This window comes from Caloenas nicobarica, chromosome 5 (assembly GCF_036013445.1).
Source record: "Caloenas nicobarica isolate bCalNic1 chromosome 5, bCalNic1.hap1, whole genome shotgun sequence".
In the NCBI taxonomy this organism is placed as follows: domain Eukaryota; kingdom Metazoa; phylum Chordata; class Aves; order Columbiformes; family Columbidae; genus Caloenas; species Caloenas nicobarica.
In genome coordinates, this window is record NC_088249.1 from 54,128,539 (window position 1) to 54,152,175 (window position 23,637).

A 23,637-nucleotide genomic window follows, 5' to 3' on the forward strand; every position below is an offset into this window, starting at 1 on the left:
TTTACTGGAGTTTTCAGAAACATCCAGATACTTTATTTTAAGTTGGAAATAGTGATTTGAAAGCTTGAAAATCTCAGTAGCATGTATTTGCACCTTTAGACATGCATATGCTTAGAAAAATTAGATCCAGACCTCATTATCAAGCACACGTTACTTTGACATTTCAATACTGGTAGAAGATAAATGCATCCTTAGTTTCCAAGAGTATGTAGGAAAAAGGGGAAAGGAGAGATAAAGCAAAGTCAGAGTGGAAAAAAGTGGATTGAAACAGCTGAACTGCAGCTGCACATAGAAAATTATTTTTTCCAGCTATACTACCTAAAAACAGGCCAGGGAACTGATCTGCCAGTACTTGCATATGAAAATTGTGGCACCTGTGGCTGCGTAGCAAAAGACCATGGTTAACAGAGGTAGTTGGGACATTGCCGTGCACCTCGTGTTCCCCTCGGAGAATCATTCGTGCCCTGTGAGCGCGGTGCTTTGCCCAGTGTCTGAGTGGAAACCGGGGGCAAAGCTGCACAGCTGCAGTAAGCCCAGGTAATTGTGCTGGCCTCCAGGGGCCCCGCTGCTCTTTGCTTCTTCAGCTACGTTGAGGGAGTATCAATACATGATCTGCACAGTTTTCTGCTCATCTCACAGGCTGGAGTAGAAGAGCACCGTGGAGAGGACATCACTGTCATGCACAAATACTACATGTCACATGTTACCAGGTGTTCCCTGGTAGAATGGATGCCTGGCTTTCTTTGGAGTGCTCCACAATGCAGGAACCGATGGTGGTTGTTCAGGGTCCTTGTGTCGTGCATGAAAGGGCTGGAAAAGATATTTCCTATTTCAGCCCCTTGATAGTTTCTGTAAAGAACCTGTTGCTACTTAATGATATGCAACAGGTTCATGGGTTTTTAGAGAAGGTGCTACCGAGGTTACACGGTCACTGAAGAGCAGTGGAGTGTAACTGCAGAAAAGCTTTGTTCAGTGCACTGGCCTTTGGCATAAAGATACTAGTGGCTGGCTGACTCTCTCAAATTCTACAGTAAATTGAGTTTAGATATAGCCATTGCTGACTATGCATTAACTTTTTGGAAGTGTCTCAAACCAACCTGTTAAACTCCATATATATTTTTCTTTCCTGGATATTTATAAGCAAGTGATGTGAGCATAACGTTAATAAGACTGTTCTTTTTAAACTATGGAAAACTTTGTTTTTCCTTGATTTTGGCGATACCACTTGACATAAAGTTTGTTCATTTTTTTTTCAATGGAACTGAATTTAGCATCAGTAAGGAGTATGGCCAGTCATGCTGTAAAACAGCTCTGTCTGTGAACACAGTGGTACACATTCAAAAATAGCGAAAACAAAACCTGTCTGTCCCTCAGACCTGCCTACACTTACATACAGAGACACATCCCCCCAAGGATAGGGCTGGTACAGAAGGCAGCGTGTTGCAAATCAACTGAAGGTAAGATTTAAGGTTCAAACTAACCTGTTATATGCTGCAGAGGTGCAGTTACTGCCATGGAAAAATACAGTATCGCAATTTATCAGTTTGTTTTCCCTGAAAATGCCCCTTTTTTAACAGAACTGTGTTCTGGTCACACTAGGACTTCTCAGTTCTGTTAGCACCTCCAGGACAGAGTGAAGGTGATTTTATTTGTTGAGTCAAATGAAATGTTTATAAGGAAAAAAACCTGCCACCAAATTTTTTTTTTTGACTGCTCAAATCAAGTCAGTTTGTGTAGAAGGAACAGATGCTGCACTGCAGCTCTGTGATAAATACTGTTTGCAGTCTGTGCGCTAAGTGGAATTTAATAGTTTTTCTTTCTGGGGCAGATTGCCTGTGCTCACTTAAGTAAACAGTCTTTGCTTTCTATTTGTGATGCAGCTGTACGTCTGACAGCGAGACGGGGGAAGATGTCAGGTATGGTATTGTATGCTGTTACTGCTCTTCCTACTAAATCGATTGCCATACAAAGAACCAAAGGTTTCTAAAATCCATGCTTAAGATTTCCAGAGTCAGAATTCTGAAAATCAGTGACCCTTTCACTGTATTAATTAGCTTAGGATACAATTGTTGAAACGACATCTGTGGCTCATGAAAATAAGAGCTAGATTTCTGTTGTGAAAACTTTGCTGCTTGGTGATTTTGAAAATTGTATCCTAACTTTCCTGTATGTCTTTGAAAATTTTTGTCTTAAAGTCTGAACCAGATTGTTCCCTAAAGCTGCACTTTAAAAAATAGTATCAAGTATAGCTTTAAAGTTTCCACTTACTAAAGCAAATTCTCCCCATTACCCTTCTCCCAAGTTTATGTTAAACACATAGCATTTATATTCACACCTAGCATTCTTTAGGCACACACAAACTGAGACATATAGTAGATTAGTCCATCTGTTGGCAAGAGATCCTTGCATGGAAATTATTTTTACCTGATTAATGTAGCTCATCTTGGATTTGGGGAATATCTACCAAATCAACTGAGCGCAAAGCTTTGCCACATGGTTGTTGTTTTAGTGTGGCACACAAACCTCCAGAATGGTAAATCTTGTTAAAGTGACAATCCTATCCCTGCTGAAGTCAGTGAGAACTTTGTTACTGAAATCAGCAGAGGAAGAAATGTCATATGATGTCCCTTTTCTTGACGTATGCTAAACTGTGTGTCTGGTACTGACCAGAATATTTTCTTGGTTCTGAGATGCATCAACTGTTCTACTGCCTTTTCTTCAGATCTGTCAGCCTCTTCTCTCTCATTTACCTTATATTTCAGACTTGTTACCTGGTTGTTAGACTGAGTCCTGCAAAACTTCTGTATAGTATAAGAGGGAGTTTCATGTATCTAACAACTAAGCCTCATGGTGAAGGATACTTGGAAATCTGACAGTTCTTTCTGTAGAAGAGACTGCAATTTCTGGGCCAAGTTAAAGTGAAACCATTTGAACCCATTGAAATACAAGTGAAATATGAGCAGACTTAGACATTCGTATGTTTGAAAGTGTTATGGGGATGGACAGCAAACAGTGAGACAACATGTACAACAGTATGGCAAGCATATTAAAAAGTAGGAAAGAATATGAGACTGTATGAAACAATTACCTACATTATCATAGGTTCTGGGAAACCTAATTATGTTGAGTAAGTGCTTTCAGAATATATCTGGAGGTTTTGTTGCACTAGCATCCTGTAGAACATTTTTAATGTTCTCAGAACTGAGAGTATTTTGGGCCGAAGTCTTGTGAGGTCTTGAGCATTTGCTCATAGGTGTTGAATACTTCCTACAAGGTTGTTTAGCACTTCTCAAAACTGAAGCTTTAACTGTACCTTTTTTAGGTCAATATAATGTAGTACAGAATTTTAGCTTACTTAAGAGAGTTTTATTTCTGTTATGCAGTCATTTTGTTGTATTTTTAAATATAGCATAGTGAGATTACTTTAAGGTATTACTTGTATTGTCTAAAACAATTTATTTTTTTCTAAAAAACCCCTTGTGTTTGTTTTCTGCAGCCCAGAGAAAGAATCTCCTGTTGACACAGAATTCAGGTACAACACTTTAAAGACTTATGGGAACCTCCAGAGGTCTCTTCCAACCTCATTGATTCTGTGACGCTGTGAATATTCTTTAGGAGTGTCTGCACTTTAAGAGCTGGTTCTCCCAAGGAGGCAAATGGGTTGTCTCTGTATGCAGCTACTGCAAGATTCGGAAGTAAAAGTGACCCCTACAGTATCATAACAGCAAAAAAAATATGCTCCTGAGTACTCACAGCTGGCCATCTCAGAATGTCCTATTACCTGCCTACCATCAGGCTGAAAATAATGGAAGCACACTTGGTTTTTTTTTTTGTTCATACAGTAGTACTATAGGACTGGACAGTACACATTTCTCTCATATCTGAAGAAGATTTGATTTTGAGTTGTCGAATGACATTAAAAATTAAATAATTTTGCAAAATAATCAAGATAAAACTGTAGTCAGCAATCCAAAACACACAGGAAAGGCTTCGTCATCATTATAATCATGACTTCACCGTATTTTATGCATATATACTTTCTTTTAGAAATCACCAACATTTCCGACTTGGTAGGCTTATTAAGGCACTAAGAGTCATATATAAAAATGTCCCTTAACTAGTCTTATTTTCAGTGATCTGGAGTGCCTACTGAGCCTACTGTACTTAGCAAAATGAAATGTGAAGGTAGAGTTAGATTAATAACTTCAAACAAACAGTCTTGACAACGTTGTTGCTGATTCTGTGTTACGGAACAGGCTTGATCCTATGTTAGCCAAAGCACGTACCCTCCAGGGAAGGTTTTCCCTATTTATTCTAAGGTTGGATTTTGCTGTCTGCCCCTTTGTGGTAATGAAGAGGCTGTGGTCAGTCTCTCTTGTGTTAGCAGTGGAAATAAATTACACTCCACTGATGAAAATACATGTTTGTTTATGCAGTCTGGGGCGAGGAGGCAAGTACTTCCACCTGTGAAATAAATTCCTCATAAGTCTTTGTCTGCTAAGCCATTTGTTTGCATTCAGGCTTTTACGTGTGAAACCTTAGGTAGGTTCAAGGCTTTCAGAGAAAGTGTTGCACACTGTTCCAGAATACTATTTTCTCTGGATTTTCGGCCACATGTTTCTCTCAGTAAAAGTCATGTTTGACTGCCTCTTTATTATAAGCACTGTAGACATGCCATAGATTTCTCATATGATCAAGCACCTGCAAGCTTTTTGCTATGTCAAAATATGATCTACATGTCACCCTAGTGTCAATTTGCAATTAAGATTAATTTAAGATGGGTTTTCTAAATTCTAAATCCGTAACGAATTTTGGCAAGCTCATTGCTTGTTGCCAAGCTCCTTGCAGTGATTAATTCTCACTGGTGGCCAAAAACCAGAAAGTAAGCAAATGTGAATGGTGCTCCCAGGCATTGTGCTCCTTCTCAGCAAGGAGTGCATCCTACTGGCAATGCCTATATCTTCACCGAACAAAAGAACAGTTTTTACAAAGGTTGTAAAAACATTTTCCTCGAAACTTTGCTACTATGTTAAAAAAAAATAAATTAGAAGTAACCTTTCAATTACATTGAGAATTAAGAGCAGCAAAGGCACAGTTTCAGGCAATGAAAAGAACGGAGTACATGTTCATCTTGGAATGCTCAGAGCAATTTTTTCTTAATCATCAGGAAGAGGATTTCATACTAATTGAAAAATGCTTCCCTCTTGAGGCAGAACCGAATGGTCTTTGAATTAGATTTTGGGACCGTGGACTGGGCTCCTTAGGGGATGTTTTTCTGCCTTTTTTTTCTTTTTTAACTTTTTTTTTTAATTATTTCTGTTTCATCTTCCAATAAAGAGAATTCATAAAACATAATTAAATTCTAATGTGCCATCAGATATTTGAACTTGGAAGCTTGTTAGCAGGGTAGTGTCACTGTGTTCTTTCAGGTCATCAAAGAAAATTGGATCCTATAATGACTTCTAAGCAAGCTTGGTGAAAGCCTGAAAAAAATAACCAGGGCAAGTGACCTTAACTCCAGACAAAAAAAAAGACAGAATTCCTGGTGCATTTTGGCAGCTCATGGTTTGAATTGCATTCAGGTCCAACTAGAAAGAGGCTGCTGCAATGGCTGTGTGCAGACAAAGGCTACGTTTGGGTGAGAGGTCCTGTCTTTTTATTGGATTAACTGATAGAAATGGAAAGAAAACAGATATGCTTTTAGGCGCATGATCCCGCTTTCGGCCCTTTTCTGGAGAAACAGTGATATCCCAATGAGTTTTCCAACAGTATCAGTTGCTCTAATAAAAAATGTTGCCTTTCTCCCAGCTCTGCCTTGCTGAGGTTCCTTAGTGCACAACAGCCACAAAAGCACTACTGCTTCACTAGCAGACAGATACTTTTATTTTTAAATAGTAAAAATAATAATCCCTAAGACATAAAATATGCATGGTGAGATCCTCTTGACCATACCCTTCGGATGATACATTATGGGGGCAATTCCACAGGGGGGAATTTAGCAATTATTTTTTGTCTGTGTTCTCTTTTCTTGTCTTTATAGACATAAAAAGGTTTTACCCATGGCTACCCATTTACCTCATGACTCAAGTTCTCATCTTAGAATAGGAAAAACAAATGTGGTTGCAGGGTTGAAAAATTACCTTTGTGCATATGTTGACTTGTTACTTTTTTTAAAGACCTTAAAAATGTATTTTTAGAATGTCCCTCCTGAAATGCATTGCCTAACTAGTGATATGCTATAATTTTGTATTGGTCTATCCAAACAGAGCTGGGATTCAGTCTTTGATAATTTTCTTCCTGCTATCTGCACTGCTCAAGAGGCAGCTTGACTGAGATACCCTCTCCAAAACCCACCTTACAGCAGAAAAATAGGGAGCAAACTGAAATTCAGTTAGGTGAACAATTACCATATTCTGTTGGAAATTTAACATCTTATGCATTTCCTTGATGGGAGAGATCTTGATTGTCCTAAAGGACAAAAATGAAAGAGCATTTTTGAAGACTTATTAGCAGTTTCTTCCTTTACAAGAAAATGATTTCCAAAAATGCCTACTGCGCTGATAAGCTGGGAATTCTGTTTGTTTGTTTGTTTTTTCCAGGAAAAGAGGATCAGTAGCATATGCATCACAGAAGCCTTGGTTGCTCAATGCCACAGTGGAAGAGAATATCACATTTGAAAGCCCTTTCAACAAACAGAGGTAACAGGTTTCAGTACCGTTACACGCTATACTCCCCTTTTTGCTAAATAATGGAGTTGCATAGAATCATAGAATTGTTTTTGTTGATAAAGACCTTTAAGATCATTGAGTCCAACCGTTAACCTAATACCGCCAAGACCACCTCTAAACCATGCCCCTAAGAACCTCACCTACACGTCTTCTAAACCCCCTCCAGGGATGGTGACTCCACCACTTCCCTGGGCAGCCTGTTCCAATGCCTGACAACCCTTTCTGGGAAGAAATTTTTCCTAATTCCAATTTGAACCTTTCCTGGTGCACCTTGAGGCCATTTCTTCTTGTCCTGTCACTTGTTACCTGGGAGAAGAGACCAACACCCTCCATGCTACAACCTCCTTTCGGGTAGTTGTAGAGAGCGGTAAGGTCTCCACTGAGCGTCAGTTCACGTATGTGGGTGCCCATCTCTGAACATGACAAAAGACCTTTGGTTCTGCACGGTCCTCTTTTGACCATGTTTTTCCTGAAGTTCAGTCTCACTTGAACTGAAGTGTTGAAGTGTTTTCATTTCTCAGGACCGTGTTTGTGCAGCATGGAGTCTTCTCTTCTTCTACCTAATTGACTAGTTTAACTGTGCTGGAAGGACATTAGCCATTTGGGAGTGGGAATGTTGTTTATTACCATTTCAGTGTTTGGTATATTGTGGTATATATGGGCTGCCTTTTTATTCAGTATAAATGCCCACCAAACATTTTAAAATTTTCAAAAGTTAATTGCTGGTATTCCGTCCCTCCTGCCCTTAAGAAGTGGTTGGCTATTTATTCACATCCTACACACATTTCTTTTTTCCTCTGTCACCCTTGGATATTGAAACAAGAAACAAAGGCCCTGGGCATGAAAAAAGTTACATGCTAAATAATAACAATATACCATGGAAGAAGTTGTGCTTGTTTTAACTATTAACTAGTTTTAATTGGGAAGCCAACCTAAGATGCTTTCTCTTAGCTGAAGTATTATTTATTTGCCTGTGATTGAAAGAGATCCCATTAGAACAATTAGTGGCTAACAAATATGTTTTCCACTGTGTGATTTTTCCAGCTGGTTAATTTTTGTTCCTCTGCAGGTAGGAAATGTGCTTCTTTAGCAGTATCTATGTGGGTTTTGTGTTACCTTTTTTGTTTCCGCAGGTACAAAGCAGTAATTGATGCTTGTTCCCTCCAGCCTGATATTGACATTCTCCCTCATGGAGACCAAACCCAGATCGGAGAGAGGGTCAGTAAACAGCTACAGGCTTCTATTTTTGTTTTAAGTACATGGAGGGTTTTTTATTATTTTGTTGTGTTCTTAAAATCTTACTGGTTATTTGGCAACAAAGGTAATCTTTTAGTTGAGTGTACGTTTGGGTCATTAGTCTGAAAGCTCATTTCTCAGTAAACATGGAAACACTGTCATCTTTGTGAGATGCAATAATTTAAATGTGTTGCTATCAGAATGTTTGGCTAATTCTGTGGCTGCTATCTTAGATATCCTGACTTCACAGTGCATTTTTTTATTTCTTTAGGAGTAACATAAAAATAAATAATTTATAGATTTTGAGAGGCTCTTCATTTAAAAAAGAGCAGGTGTTTAATAAACAGCAAACTAAGCTTTATCACATCAGGGAAGATTAGGGAGTGACAAGAAAAAAAAGTTCACAAATTTGTGAACAATTTACTCTGGCATGTACTGGCACTGTCAGAAACAACCAAAACCACAATAAAAAAAAACCCCACGATGAACCACCCGCCCCCCCCTCCCCAGATACAGGTAAGGATACATTTCCATGCCTACTCTCCACAATGGCTGCCACATTAATTTTACATGGATTAGTTCCTAGCCCAATTCATTGAATAGCCAAATGTTTTTTGACAGGAAGAGGGAAGTGGAGGGGAGGGGTCTGGAGCATCTTTCTTATGAGGAGAGACTGAGAGAGCTGGGTCTGTTCAGCCTGGAGAAGAGAAGGCTGAGGGGGGATCTCATCAAAGCTTATAAATATCTCAAGGGTGGGTGTCAAGAGGATGGGACCAGGCTCTTTTCAGTGATGCCCAACAATAGGATGAGGGGCAACAGCCACAGACTGAAACACAGGAGGTTCCATCTAAACATGAGGAGAAACTTCTTCACTTTGAGGGTGCCAGAGCCCTGGAACAGGCTGCACAGAGAAGTTGCGGCGTCTCCTTCTCTGGACGCGTTCCTGTGCAATCTACTCCAGGTGAACCTGCTTTAGCAGGTGGGTTGGACTAGATCATCTCCAGAGGTCCCTTCCGACCCCAACCACTCTATGAGAATGTGGAGTAACGTCATTTGGCAGCAGTACGGGTTTATGAGTGCTTAAGGTGTTTGTGAAATGGCAGGTGGATCACAGGACAGACAAGTATTAGTAACTTAGAGCAGGGTGGCAGCAGGACTAAGAGCTGAAACAAATAGAATAGCAAGCAGGTAGCATTCACCTCAGCATGGCCTGACCTCCCAGCTAGCAATCACTGACCACAGTACATAATGGAGCTGTTACACTATGACAGCATGCAATAATAAAAATAAATAAAAAACCAGGAGACAGACTCATAAGGGTAACTTCTGAGTAGGAGTCTGGTTTAGAGTGCCTGCAGAATATCTATGCCACCTACACCATTATGTCACCACAAAGCATTAAACATTTTCTGTCCCTCTGGCATGCATGGAGCACAGCTCCAGACAGAGTGCTCTGGGTTTTCTAACAACTTGTGTACTGTGTCCCAGCTGAACTGCAGGCCCACGCTTTTGAAAAATTTCCCTGAGTTTCTCTGTCCAGAAGGTCTTCTGTGGATAATCCGATCAAAATATTAATATTCAGTTGATGTTTTTATAACTGTCTGATTGTTTTCCTCCTGCATATCTCCAGGGTATTAATCTGTCTGGAGGGCAGCGCCAACGCATCAGCGTGGCAAGAGCGCTTTACCAGCAGACAAATGTTGTGTTCCTGGTGAGTAGATGCCATTATGTTTATGCTGCAAACAGACACAAGAGATGTGAGCATTTAAAGTATTTCATGGGTAACACACGCAGAACACTGTGCTTCACTGAGCTAAGCCACGTGTGCAATATTTTATATCCCTTGTTAGCTAGCCTGCAGGTAAGAAGCATTTAGTAAATGCTACAGACAGACAAATATTAGGATACAAATCAAAATGCTGATGCTTTCCCTCTTGGTCTATTGAACTTTTTCTTTGACCCTTGTGTTTGTCTTTGGTACTTAGAAATGTAATAGTCTCAGCTGTATTCATAAAATTCCTAAGCTGTCTCAGGCCTAAAATTAATGTTGTCCTGTGTCTGGGGTGTTTCCTTTCTGCAACAAAGTAAGCTGTCTTCCTACCCTGAACTGCTTGTTGTATATCCTGTCCCAACTTCAACAAAAGTGCCATGGAAAGAGGAGTGAGAGTGGGCTCTGAAAACTTAGTAGGTGGGAAAACGGATGCATCCTACACACTGACTAGTAGTGACCTTGCCGGCTTTCCAATTTAGGACTTTCTTCTTAAGCTCAGTTTTCAAGGAGCTTGGAATCCAGCTGTTGTAACAGCCAGACATGAGTCACATGGGATTAGAAAAGTGCATGTTAGAGGTCATCCCTAAAAGTCTGGGACGTTATTTAGACCTTTCCCTGAGTTAGGCTGATCAATGCACACTTGCTTCATGTGCAGGGCATTTCCAGGCGCTGACCAGAATGCAGGAGAGCAGAGAGCAGCTGGGCCAAGTGCTGCGGATCAGCAGATCCGGTGTTGGGCTGTAACTTGGTTTTGTCACATTTGTCCTTTTGTGGAGGATGCTTGATAATCTCCTAATAGTAGGTTCTCTTATAGTTTGATAATGTGAGAGTACCTACAAAGAAACTTTTTTCCAGTTATTAATCTTTCAAAAATAATCAGGAATCCTGTACATTAGTATCTGCAAATACTCATTGTAAGACTGATTTTGTAAACAAATGCTCATGAAATTTCTCTCTCGCGTGTGCCTTATATTCAGTAATATTTTGTATTCTGTAAACTTCTTGTGATCATTACAGATATGAAAAAGGTCATGTGATAATTCATTACATATTTTATTCTTAATTACATTTATTCAGCATGTTTTATTTTATTTATCATATGTCAGACTAGTCCTGTAGCATGATTTTTTTCCGGTATCTTGTAATCAATGCATCATTATAATCATATATGGTGAGTGTTGCCTTAGGGAAGAGCCTCGCCTGACTCTACAATGCAGTGTCATGGTCTGTGAACTGGCATTTACAGTTTGCAGAAGCGCAGCATTGCATCCAAGGTGGCCGTGCACAAGCTCGGAGCTCAGGATGACGTTTAGGTCTGTGCCAGATCAGGAAAGTGCAGTGGTAAAGCTGACAATGTACGTCCTTGCTCAGTCAGCACAGTGCACACACGTTTTTGAGAATAAATTCTGCATCACAGTCTGAAGTTACTGTGTTTCAAAAGCATTTTTGAGGCGCTCTATGATATGATGCTATGATTTATTAGAATTTCAGTGGTTGTATTTATCTTACTGTTGATCTCAGATCTTTTTGGTTTTGTAGATGCATGAAAGCAGAAATACTAAAGTATATAATACAGTCACAATATAAATAGTTGCAAAAATTGAAGGTAATTTTCTAAAGCACTCACTTCTTTGCTTATACCTCTAACTAACTGGTGGCAATGATGTCACTCAGAAAGCAGAATTGATTCAAATTCAACCCTACTTTATCAGCAAACATCTGGAGAAAAGAAAACAAAATTTGATTTTTAAGAAATCCTGCTTTTAGTGTAATATAATAGTATGAAGCAATAATACTAGGTAAATCCTACAGCCAGTATCACTGGTGCAAGCAGATACAATAGATTTGTAATTCCATATAGATAGGATTAGGTAAATGAGTTCCCCACAAGATGGTACAGGTTATGTTATGCCTAAATTAACTGCATATAATTCATTGATTCAGTAAGATAATCTACGTCGTAAATCAAGCATGTGAGCAGAGTCATCAAAATGATCAATATTTCTCCTTTTGTGTTTCTTTGTTAATAGAGTTTTGATTTATGGATAGAAAAAAAAAATAACCGGAAGGCAGTTGTGTACAAGGGAAATAAAAATGTGCTCTTTGTCACTGTCTCTGGAGCAGTTATGTAACATATGCCAGAGACATACATTGCTGCACTGTCTTGCGTCTGACAGGAACAAGCTCCTGCAGTTCTGCAGGCTATGGAACACATCTGTTGAGAGGAGCCGTTCCCAGAAAGCCTCCCAAAATCATAGCATTTACACAGCTGATATTACTGTATGTCTGAGTACTTGCTGCAAAAAGACAGTTCAAGGTTTGTTATGTATAATAATTTAAGAAAACCTTTCCTCAGAGCAATTTTGATCTTCTGATGGCCTCTTTTGATAATCTATATTGATCGAACTGGTTTTACAGGTATTAAAATCTGTCAGTTTCCTTAAATCCCATACATGCTGGCTGCAAAAGCTGACCTCTTTTCCTCATGACAGGATGACCCATTTTCTGCCCTGGATATCCACCTAAGTGACCATCTCATGCAAGAAGGGATCCTGAAAATGCTACGGGAAGACAAGCGGACCATTGTGCTAGTGACTCACAAGCTGCAGTACTTGCCCCATGCTGACTGGGTAAGAAAGATCTTCCCTTTTTTTTTCTGAGGAGGCAAAAACATGGCATGAATGTGTCTTGCTACAAACAAGGCTTTTGCTTCATCTTTCCACCAAGTAGTAGTTTAGTGAGAAGAGGCATAATAAAGATCTTTTGAAAATTAAGTTTAGGATTCCTATCTTAGAACACCTAAATAGGTTGGATTTTCATAGAGCTGGTAATTAATACCCTCATGAAAGCAGGCTGCATTTAAAATATATTGAGTATCCAAAATCATTAGTTATACTGGAAAATTCTGCTCCTTTTTAATCTCAAAACGATGAAATCTTTGAATAATGTATTTGTCCCTGCTGGGATGTTACTAGGAATTTGTCTGTGCTGTCACAAAACAAAGTGTGTTTCTGGATATCGAGGTGCATGGATTTATAAGGAAAAAAATGTATTTCCTTGTGGTTAGTACTAGTACATAATGTATCAAAAACATCTTTACCTTTTGTAAGTTGGCAAAATTTTAAGAACGAGTAGTATTCAATTGTTTTGTTAGATTTCTTTGTTATATCTTGTAGTTTACAGAAGAAAATGAAGGTATGCTTTCTATAACAGCTCGCAATTGCAAATGCCAAAGAAGGTTTGGGTTTATATATATATATATTTTTTAGTTCATTGATTCACACTGGCCTTGCACTTAGTTCTCCTACAGTTATCCAGCTACATCATCACAGGTCTTGTTGCCCACGAGGATTGATGACAGCAGTTATGCCTCCTAGCAGGACTTGTCTCTCATTTGCAGCTTGCAGAGACTATAGCAGCAGTTACTGTGTCTCAAGAAACAGTCATATTTCAGCTGCTTTCTGTTCTTCATATCGGCTTGCTATAGAGTTTTGGATAGACATTAATCTTGTTCAGATGATGTTTTTGGTGGGCAGCATTTATGGTGTCTGCTGCAACCTTGTCCCTCAGTTGTACACCGTTATGAATTACTACTGTTCTCAACACAGTTCTCCTTTTCTGGTTAGCATCTCTCAGGATACAGGAATTTTCTGCCGCCTCCTCCTCCTTATGAGGTCCATCTTAGCTTCCTCCTTTTAAATTGTTATGTATTTGCATTTGTTTAAATATGCACAGCTATGGCCTTGTATCAGTATAATCTTTTTCATTTTCTTTATGAATGTCAGACTCATTTGTAGGTGTTTGTGTTTTACGAGATGCTCTGAGAATTATTTTATTTTTATTATCTTCTAATTGGGTTTCAGTAATGTTTTATGAAATATACTGTACCAAAAAGCCTGTAGGACAGGAAGGACTTATATTAATGAATTTTATTAAGAAATAGTTCAGGTCTTTTTCCTAAGCACAGATCTCATTAAGCCTTAGCAAGTCTTACCCAGTGGAGTGCAGCAGGAATGTTTATTTTGTTTTATTAAATAATTTTAAATGAAAATAGAATTTTAAGTGTATGTGATGGCCCTCCTAAATCTTTGTATGAAAACCTTCAGAAGAATTCAAGGTCCAGCCCAATTTCAGGTTTCCTGAATAAATTTACCACAAAAATATCCTTGCTTACTTTATTTTTCCTTTCCTCTGGTGTAAATTCTTAGCAATAAATGGCATAGATTATTTCCCACCCCTCACCAGTGGAAATTTCTGAGTTTCCAGGAAGAGAGAAAAATAAATACTGCATTAACTACTTTCTAATGATGTCACGTGAGTTTATAATCCACACGCCTCATTTTCCAATTCTCCTTGTCAGATCTAAGTGAAGGCACTTACACTGTGTGTATAATGTATTTATATTGATATAAACCTGGAAACCACACCCTGCAGACTTCGTCTTGCATGTATAATCTTTTTCAAATGCATCCACTATTTATGCTTTTAAAAGCCTTAGGGATTCAAATTCCCTAGCTTTTCCTTATCAGGTCCATGATATCAAACAGACGGTGGAGCCAGCATGCTCATATCTAATTGCCTGAATGAGGGCAAAACATGCTGCGCACAGTGTGGTGCTAAAAGCTTTTTCTTTTAGGAGGTAAGAGAACTCTAAAATCTTGTCTGGCTAATGACCGATATTTAGGAAGAGTAATGCACTCTCCTGTCTGCTGACAGGGCCCCCATTTTTCTTCTTTCTTACCTAAAAGCAGCCTTCCTCTCTGAATGCATGAAGTAAAGGAAGTTTCTGGTTTTGCAGCATCTTGAGTAAAGGAGATAGAGTTGAGAGATAACTTCACTGTCTTCTAAAAAGGCTAATTTGTTTGCAGAAATATTCTTTATTTAAGAAAAGCGAAAATTCTGTCCAGGCACAGCAACACAGCTTTTAAATAAATAGAGATACGTGGCTATTTATCTCACCACTTGTGTTTCAAACTTTTTAGATAATTGCGATGAAAGATGGAAACATCCAGAGAGAAGGAACACTCAAGGACATTCAGAAATCAGAGACTGAGCTCTTTGAACACTGGAAGACATTAATGAATCGACAAGACCAAGAGCTAGAGAAGGTTTTTGATGGGCAGGGCAATCAATATTTGTAAAAAAAATGTGACAGGTGGTTCTTTTTAGGTTGAAAGCATTAGCAAGGATTGACATGCTGTTTGTGATTTCTAACTTAATATGAATGTAGTATTACCATTATTATTGATTTATTAAGAGAAGTTTCTTTATGTGGACATCTCATACTTCCTTGATACTGTTGCCTCTCACCCATTCTTGTTAGTGGAGCCCTATCAAAATATTCTTGTCTAAGGAATATTAAATTGGGACATTTTAGGGGAAAAGCATTGGTAATGTGCAATACTACTGCTTCTATAAATATGCCTGAATTTACTCACTGCATTGGGTAAAAGTTTTTCAGATGTGCATATATCAAGCTCTCTAAATCATTAACGCATTTTGTCTTTAATACTACCACACATGAAGAATGAGATATTAATCTTAGTTCTTTTTAATTCAGAGGTATCTGTCCAAGTTAAGATTCCAGGAGGGTTGGGATTGACAATCTGAAATTTATGTCAGATATCTAATTTATGTCCTTTGGTTTTACACAGAGGTAGCAAATCAATCACTTATGAGTGCGTGCTGTAGCGTTCTTACTTTAATTTTTCTCTGACATTTTGACTGGAAACAGGTTTTCTCACAGCTAGTAATTTTTTATTACTCCTCTGGTTGAAAACGCACAAACTTTCCCTTTTTTAGGAGACTATTATTGAAAGAAAAACTGTTTTGGAAAGAACGAACCTCCGGAGGACTATGTATTCCCGTGAAGCTCTGCTGAAAGATGATGAAGAGGATGAAGGTAAAAGGGCACCCTTTGAGCTCAGTACCACTACGTTACTGTTTCACAGTTAAATTATTTTAGAATGAATTAACATAATTAAAACTGGCAAGAGAATAATTATTTTTCACGTGGGTCATGATTTGTGAGAGTGCTGTTCCCTTTGAGTTTGCCTCTGGACTACCATGATTTCAAGCATCCAGAAGTCATAGCTTCCTCCAAAATTTGCGTTTTTTCTTATGCTTGAACATGATTTGATAACGAAAGAGGAATAATATTGAATAATTTATGCTGGGCGACCTTCAAACCTGTCAATATCTAAGCATGCTTGTTTAAGGTTTTACCTAGGAGACAATTGCAATTAATTTTTACCAAGCCAGCATTTTTTAAATTGCAAAAACATGGCTTTAAGACATTGATCGCCTAGTACTGAGGTTTTTTGCATATTTTTAGCATGTGTTACTAATAGCTTTAGCAGGTTAATACATGCATGCCCGAGCAGGTAACTTCACCTTAAGGCCGCTCTTCATCCTGTAAAAGATGACCTGTTTTGTAGCTGCCACTTGCCAGTCCCTGTGAAAGGTGCGTACGAGTAAGTCAGTGTGGTTGTGCTTTTTTCGTGCACGTCGCAGAAGAAGTAACAGAAAGTGATGATGAAGACAACCTGTCTTCGGTGCTGCATCAGAGAGCAAAGATGCCCTGGAGAGCGTGCGGAAAGTACCTCAGCGCAGCAGGAATCCTGCTCCTGCCTCTGCTGGTTCTGTCCCAGCTGCTGAAGCACACGGTGATGGTGGCCATCGACTACTGCCTGGCGCGTTGGACCTCAGATGCCATTGCCGGGAAGACAGAGCTAGAGCTGAGAAACTGCTCTTACTGTGAGGTACGCAACACCCCAGTCACCGTCCTCTTCTGATTTAACCAGCGCTGATCTCCCACTGTCAAGCTCTGCTCCAAGATTTGTATGCAACGTGCTATATTTTGAGTAGTGGAACCACTCCAGAGTATTTCGAAGGTTAATGCATTTTTGGTACACAGTGCAATGAAACTATCAGTTCAGTTTTGTGTGCTGTCGTTCTCCTTTTGCTAGATTTAGTGTGTTTTCATCATCTAGCTGACATGCCTAAATCTTGGTCTCCAAAGTAATTTTGATATCATAGGTTTTTTTCTTTTTTCCTGTACTGTTGCATTCTCACTGCAAGTAGGGCTTTCAACTTTGTAACATATGGGAAACACAGAATTTTTTTTTTTTTTTTTTGAATGACAAGCATGCGTCTTGGGTGGATTTTCATGTGAATTTCACATGGAACTGCTCACAGTGTTATCTAGCAGGGTATTCTGTATGTATAAAGTAATAGCAGAGGGATTTTGTTAGAAATGGATTGTTTTCTTTATCAGGATTTAGTGCCTATAAATAATCCACATTTATGTTTAGGAGGTACATGTATGATTTCACTGTAGTCATGCTTTTATCTCTAAAATATGCTTTATTGATGCTGGGTTTTAATATTAAATTAGTATTTCAAGATAAAAAGTATTATATTATGTTCCTATTAAAAATACCAATACAACAAAGCCATAATAAATGCGTTGAAGATGGGTTTTTTCCTTCAGAGGAAATTATCAAATATATTTTTCAAGGTTTTTTTTTTAAATTCTGTGATTTTTAATTTCTGATTAATTGCTTATTTTCATACATCCAAAGGATAATAAACTGTGGTTTAAGATGGTTGAAAATCATTTGCAATTTAATTTAGGGAGGAAAAACTATTTACACTTTTTCAGTCATGTGTTTATGTTTTTACAATAACTTTTAAACATAATTTACAGTGAATAATTTTGTTACTCTTTATTTCTTAGGATTTCAACCATTCTCCATATTCAAAAGTTTTCAGCATTCTCTGCTGTCTTGGGATTGTATTATGTCTTGTTACATCAATAGCGGTGGAGTGGACTGGCTTGAAAGTCACCAAAAAGCTACACTCTTCTTTACTAAATAAAATTATTTTGGCTCCGATGAGGTATTCCCCTGATTGTAATACAAATTGTATTGTAGTCATTTTGTGTTTCTTACTTCAAGGCAGTTTTATAAGCACAGGTTTTATTAAGAAGTGTCTGTGAATCACATTTTTTAATTCATTATTGACAATCACCAGGTATCAAACTACTGAGCAATTTTTGGAAACGGTACCCAGGCTGCTCAGGTTCTGAGACGCTGGTCAAGTGCATCACCTGCCTGACTGCAATTGTAGAGATTTACTTCCTTGCATGTTTAATTTCTCTTTCCTGTTTTTCATTAGGGAGAAAACGGAATTATTGATCATTATGTTGTACAGTTCATTCATAGCGTGCATCATAATTGGAATGATTGGAAATACTTACTGTCAGTGATTGGGCAAGTTTGTAAAAGATAAGGAGCTTACGCAAGTGTCATCACAGGCACCAGTAGAGTACACTGGGATGTACAGATACCAGTAAAGGCATTTCATGTCCTGCATAAGTTTTCTTTAATGCACGAAAGAAAGTTGTAGCTTGATTCAAACCTGTTGATTCAGCTGTTACTGAACATGAGGGAAAATTTTTACCTTTGTATTTTTCATGAATTGAAAAGCCTCAAATTGCATACTGAAAGGATTTTTTAAAAATGTAATCATGTGATTTGCGTAGTTTAGGCAGTAGAGGAAGCTGAGGACATACTTGCTGTTGATGGATTACATTCAAGTCTGCCATTTTATTGGAAAGCCATGGTTATGAGGGAAAATGAGAAACTTCACTGTGCTTGTCATTTTATTTGAATGTGTCTGATATAGTACCTAGCTTAAGGAAGACAAAAAACAAAACCAAACAAACCCCGCTGTTCTAGTATCAGTATTTTAATCTTTTCCATTTGTTGTCTCATTTTAGATTTTTTGAAACAACACCACTGGGAAGTATCTTGAACAGATTTTCAGCTGACTGCAATACTATCGACCAGGTATTGCATAAATATATTCAGGCTCCCAAATTATTTTCTCTCTCTCAGTGTGAAAGACTGGATTTTAACTTATTATAGTCTCGTTCACTGGTAATCTCTGGCTTTGATTAGTATATCAATTTGCATCATGGTTTTCTAGGTTCAGAATGAATTCCTCATCTTAAATGCACACTGAAAGCCATTTATTTGATTATGGTGCCCTGTATAGAAAAGTAGTGGTATCCCCAAATTAAAAGGATCTACTCTTTTTTTAAAGTGGGTAAACACATTCACTTGACATATATGAGCAAATTAAATGGGAAAAAGGAAAGTGCTGTTGCCCAAAATACAAATGACTGAAATTCAGATTATCAGCATTTACCCCAGTCTGCAGTGCCAGTTCATAGGATCAATGCAGGCACTGAAATCATCTATCGCATCCCATCTGTAATCCTCTGACATGAGGATTGTGGCCCACAAAGCAGACCTGTGAAGCAGCCTCACAGAAATCCCTTCAGACTTTCCCAAAAGCTGACCTGTATGCTATAGTGCTTCAAATCCTCAACATTTCTGTTGTTGTGTAAGTGGGAGAAAGGAAAATGTAATAACGCTATTTTAAACTTGATATGTTATGGAAGATTCTGTGTGCTTATTCTTCTTTATCTCTACAGCACATTCCAGCTACTCTGGAGTGCCTGAGTCGTTCTACTTTGCTGTGTGTATCTGCTCTTGCTGTCATCTCGTACGTCACACCAATGTTTGTCATTGCCCTGGTTCCCCTCGCAATCACGTGTTACTTCATCCAGAAGTACTTCCGAGTCGCATCACGGTAAGAGCATAAAACAGTATCATTCTTGCAACTGACATATTTTCTGCAATGCATGACTGCATTGCAGAATTGCAGTGCTGGGGAAGTTCATGTTTAAATTCAGTCCTGTCAAAGCCATGGCCATGTCTGGAAGTGAACCAAATCCACTATAGTGAAAATGTGTCATTTCACAAGTGCTTTTGCAGCTCTTCAAGCAGAACTTCTGGGAGGCATGAGCAGGGTCTTTGTCCATGATCAAAGTTTCTTAAAAACAACTGGATCCTGTCCTCCCCAAGGCCTGTGGGCTGGGTAGGTCCAAGGCAGTGTGGTGACAGAACAAGGAAACTGGTATCTGCCTACCCAGGTGGAAGTGGAAATCTGTAAAGCCCGGGAGAGGCTGGAGAATGCAGTATAACCATGGTGGTACTGCGGCCCATTAAAGATCCAATATGCATGAGCATCCTCTTTTGTTCTGGGTGCCTGCTAGTTTTTAAGCAGTTGGAAAATTTTAGCCATATTAGTGATTTTTCTCTTTCTACAGTCATACAGCTTCCCCTCCCAGTGGTGCTCAAGAAGCATTTGCAGCAGTGCTGCATTTATCCCTTCATGTATGCACAGTCAAGAGAGAGTCTGTAACCTATTTACTTCCTGCTGGAAGGAACTGAGACTAAATAGAATTTCACCCCACATGTGCTTCCGCTGATTCGATGACTAAACATGAAATTGAGAAGCACAACCTAATGATGAGTGCAGACTCTCATTTATTCTATTGAGTGTATGAGCTGTACTGTTAGCTCCACGGGAAGGCGTGCTGTCATCTGGGGATAGGTACAGGAGAGAGAGGAGGTTGCATTTTGCCTTCTGCTTAACTCGAGCTCTTATTTGCAGTATCCCATTAAATTTATATTCAGCATAGATCCAGAATGGTGTTTAAATGAATAAACAACTGAGTATAAGAAAGAGGTATATAGCAGAAATGGGGGAAACGACCCATTCAGAACTCCAGCACTGTTTGTATTCAAGTGTTAAAAGAAAAATCCTTCTGGGGTCTTCAACCTCTGGTCAGAGACATGCAGCACTGCTTTGCAATCTGTCTGAATCTTATATATATAATTATTGTGATGATATTCCCTTTCACTCCTTGGGCCTGTTTCAAGAGAATAACAGCACAACAAAACTGACTTTTTATAAAATTATTTTCATAATCCTCTCCAGGGACCTGCAGCAGCTGGATGACAGCACTCAGCTACCATTGCTTTCTCATTTTTCAGAGACTGTTGAAGGTCTTACCACCATCCGAGCTTTCAGGTATAGTTTTTTAAGAAAAATACCTCACTTTTGAATCTCTGTTTCTGATTCTGTTCTGCCATTGTGCAGTTATAAGTAACTGTAACTTGGATGACCTAGAAAACCCAGATTCCCCAAAACACTGGTAAGGGGGAACTCCAAAACACTGAACTACTTTAAACATTTTGCATGTGAAGGAGTTACTGTAGAAAAACAAGCTAATGTGTGTCAGCTGCCCTGCAGTAAGTCTCCATACACTTGCACGCAGCCTGAAAAAAACTTGTGGGCAAATGTGATTTAAGAAGCTAAATTAGCTTGAAATTACCGCAGCATGCTGTGTGCTTGGACAGTCTCCATGGAACAACTAATATGCACTAACTTGTTATGCCAGAATGATTTGTGTATGAGTTGATGTCCTGGTAAGATAAACTGTGCAGGCTAGTGACTTCAGAGGCTGCAATAGCTCCCTGAGTTATTTTTCAGGTTGCTAGCTAAAAAGGTGCTTGTTTATACTGATTTTGAAAATACACAAGCTGGAGACAAAGTATTTCATCACCTGTTTTGATTCATTTTCCTGTCCACATAAGCTCACAGGAGAGCAGCCCAGGCATACCTGATACATGCCTGGGTTGTGTATCTGTGTTACAAAAATGGCAGTCGCACCGATACTCACAGAGGTACCAATAAAACTACTGCTGAGCCTACCAGCTGCTTGCCCTGCACTAGTGCTATTCTTGTCTTTTCCCAATTGACTCAAATGTGGTCAACTGGCTTCCACACCACATCTAGATGTCTACACATTTTGGCAGTTATTATTACTGTTACTGTTCTATCTTTGAAATGCTAGTACTTATTCCTCCGAACCTATAATGTTAATTTTATAATAGAAGCAATGCACGAAGTTAACTTTACTTAAATTATTCTAAATAGGATATAAATAGCTCAATGAAAAAACAACCAATTTAAGAGTTTGTTTCTTTTTGACTGAAGGTAGTTTCCCAAAGAGCGGTAGAACAGCGTAGTATTTTGTGTTAATTACTATTATTGGTTATTTAATTTAAGTGTCGTGTTCTCTAGTTTGTAGCTACGTCTACGTTCAGTTTTAAGGAAATTCAATTTCTCTTTTAACAGTTGCTTTTCTCATTTATCTGTATATTCTCCTACTTTCTCAAGAGGATCTTTAGAGTATTATGGCTGTATATTTTCAGATATTGATACAATAAATAACATTCGATGCCATCTAGCTTTTATATTCAGTCATTTGGAGCATTCCGTCTTGATTCTTCCTGCCACCTTGAAATGAATTCCTCTGTCAAAGAATTGTGTCTGGTGCCTCCTTTTTCTTAAATCCTGCAGTAACTGATGTGTGTCTGACCCAACAGCCATATGTGTTCAGTAAGCTCTGTATTCCATCTGCCCGGCAGCCTCCCGCATCAGCTGGTAACCTAGCTATATTTAGGACTGTGTAGCTTTTCAGCTGCCTAAAATATTAGCAGGAGTGGAGTTTAGACTTGCTAGCTTGAGCATCTCTAAAAATAACACTAATTTGGGAATCCAGTCAAAGTTAGGAGGTGCCAGTTGTTCGTGGAGTACCCTTACCCTTGGTAACTCTCAGTCCTGCACTTACTCAGAATACCTAGGGAAGAGATGTACAAAAAAGCCAAGGGGGAGATCAGAAAGACAGCTACTGCTGCAGCTATAAATACACCCTCAGCAGATGCCCTGGCCCAATTTCTAGTTTGCTATTGGGCACTTCAGATAGCATTGGTGCTAAATAATCAATAAAATGTAAATGTGAAGGCATCTGCAAAGACTGGTCTGTATTCTGAGAGGCTTGGTAATCTAGGGACACTTTCTGAAGAGAAATTCTGATATTTCCGTAGTATTCCACCAACGGTGTTAACTTTGTCTGCATCTCCATTCCATGTGCATATGCATGACTGATTCATGACACATACTTCACATCTTCTAAGGCATATCTGCATCACGTAATACCTCATGGTATAGAGATATGAAAGATAAATGTGACGGAACTGGTTCCAGAAGCAGTACAGCCAGGGCAGTGTGGTAGGGGACTGAGGAAGCACAGGGCTCCCCAGCTCTGACTCTGTGACGCTAATGCTCACTTGCAGAACGACCATTCCTGGCTGTGCAAACACACCAGCACTCTCAGGCAGCCCAGGCTGTTCTTCATTGCACACAGCAGACTCTTATGTCATGGCACATGGCTAAGTTGTGAACAGCTAAATTACTTCCACAAAGTGGCACTTATTTCTTTTCCTCAAGGGCATAAATCATTTATGTAAGGTTGTAACTTTGTTATACTGTACTCAGAAGAAGAATTAATATAGTCTGCAGTGAACAAATTTGAAAGCTTCTCTAAGCCATGTACTTCATACTTAAACAAAACATTGTTGTATCTTTCTCTCATATCCGTGTAAGGTGAGCTGAATTTATAAATAAGTAGTGCTTGTTACAACTGTAATAGCTAAGGATATAAATAGGGCAAAGCTTTATAGGGGGAGATTAGCGAGTGTGTTAAACTTACTAGTGTAATGAAGGGGTGAAAAATGTCGATCTTTGGGTGCCTAAACTAGATCTTCAGGCATTCAAGCTTCTATTACCACCCTGGAAAAGGCTTTTGTGGCAGACTTCTCCTTTATCATTAGACATAATTATGGATACATTTTATTATTAACATCACACTAATTTACACCTATGCAAAGAAATATGCCCAGCTAAAAGGGGGGACCGGCTGACTTGCATACTTGCCAAGACCCCGGCCTAAATAGCTGTAGCAAGGAATCATCTTCCATATCTGCTGGATTCAGGCAGAATTCACTGAGGCAGCTATTCTGATGAGTGGGTGCAGATCCACTACAGTAAACTGTAACCAGACCTATTTGCCATTAATCTTATTTTGTATTTTGTGGCCAATTCATCTGGGGGAGTGGGAAACACAGTTCCTTCCAGTTG

General features: G+C 38.9%; 1 protein-coding gene across 1 annotated transcript in view; it reads left to right on the forward strand.

The window, feature by feature from the left end:
• ABCC8 (ATP binding cassette subfamily C member 8) overlaps window positions 1-23,637 on the forward strand; it is an 80,373-nt gene that overhangs the window by 43,886 nt on the left and 12,850 nt on the right. The window contains exons 17-29 of the mRNA XM_065635829.1: window positions 1,881-1,916; window positions 3,497-3,532; window positions 6,600-6,698; window positions 7,862-7,946; window positions 9,595-9,675; window positions 12,228-12,365; window positions 14,718-14,843; window positions 15,538-15,637; window positions 16,249-16,496; window positions 17,474-17,634; window positions 18,518-18,587; window positions 19,238-19,395; window positions 20,590-20,682. Coding sequence (XP_065491901.1) covers window positions 1,881-1,916; window positions 3,497-3,532; window positions 6,600-6,698; window positions 7,862-7,946; window positions 9,595-9,675; window positions 12,228-12,365; window positions 14,718-14,843; window positions 15,538-15,637; window positions 16,249-16,496; window positions 17,474-17,634; window positions 18,518-18,587; window positions 19,238-19,395; window positions 20,590-20,682 — 1,431 coding nt within the window. The remainder of the gene's footprint in view (window positions 1-1,880; window positions 1,917-3,496; window positions 3,533-6,599; window positions 6,699-7,861; window positions 7,947-9,594; window positions 9,676-12,227; window positions 12,366-14,717; window positions 14,844-15,537; window positions 15,638-16,248; window positions 16,497-17,473; window positions 17,635-18,517; window positions 18,588-19,237; window positions 19,396-20,589; window positions 20,683-23,637) is intronic.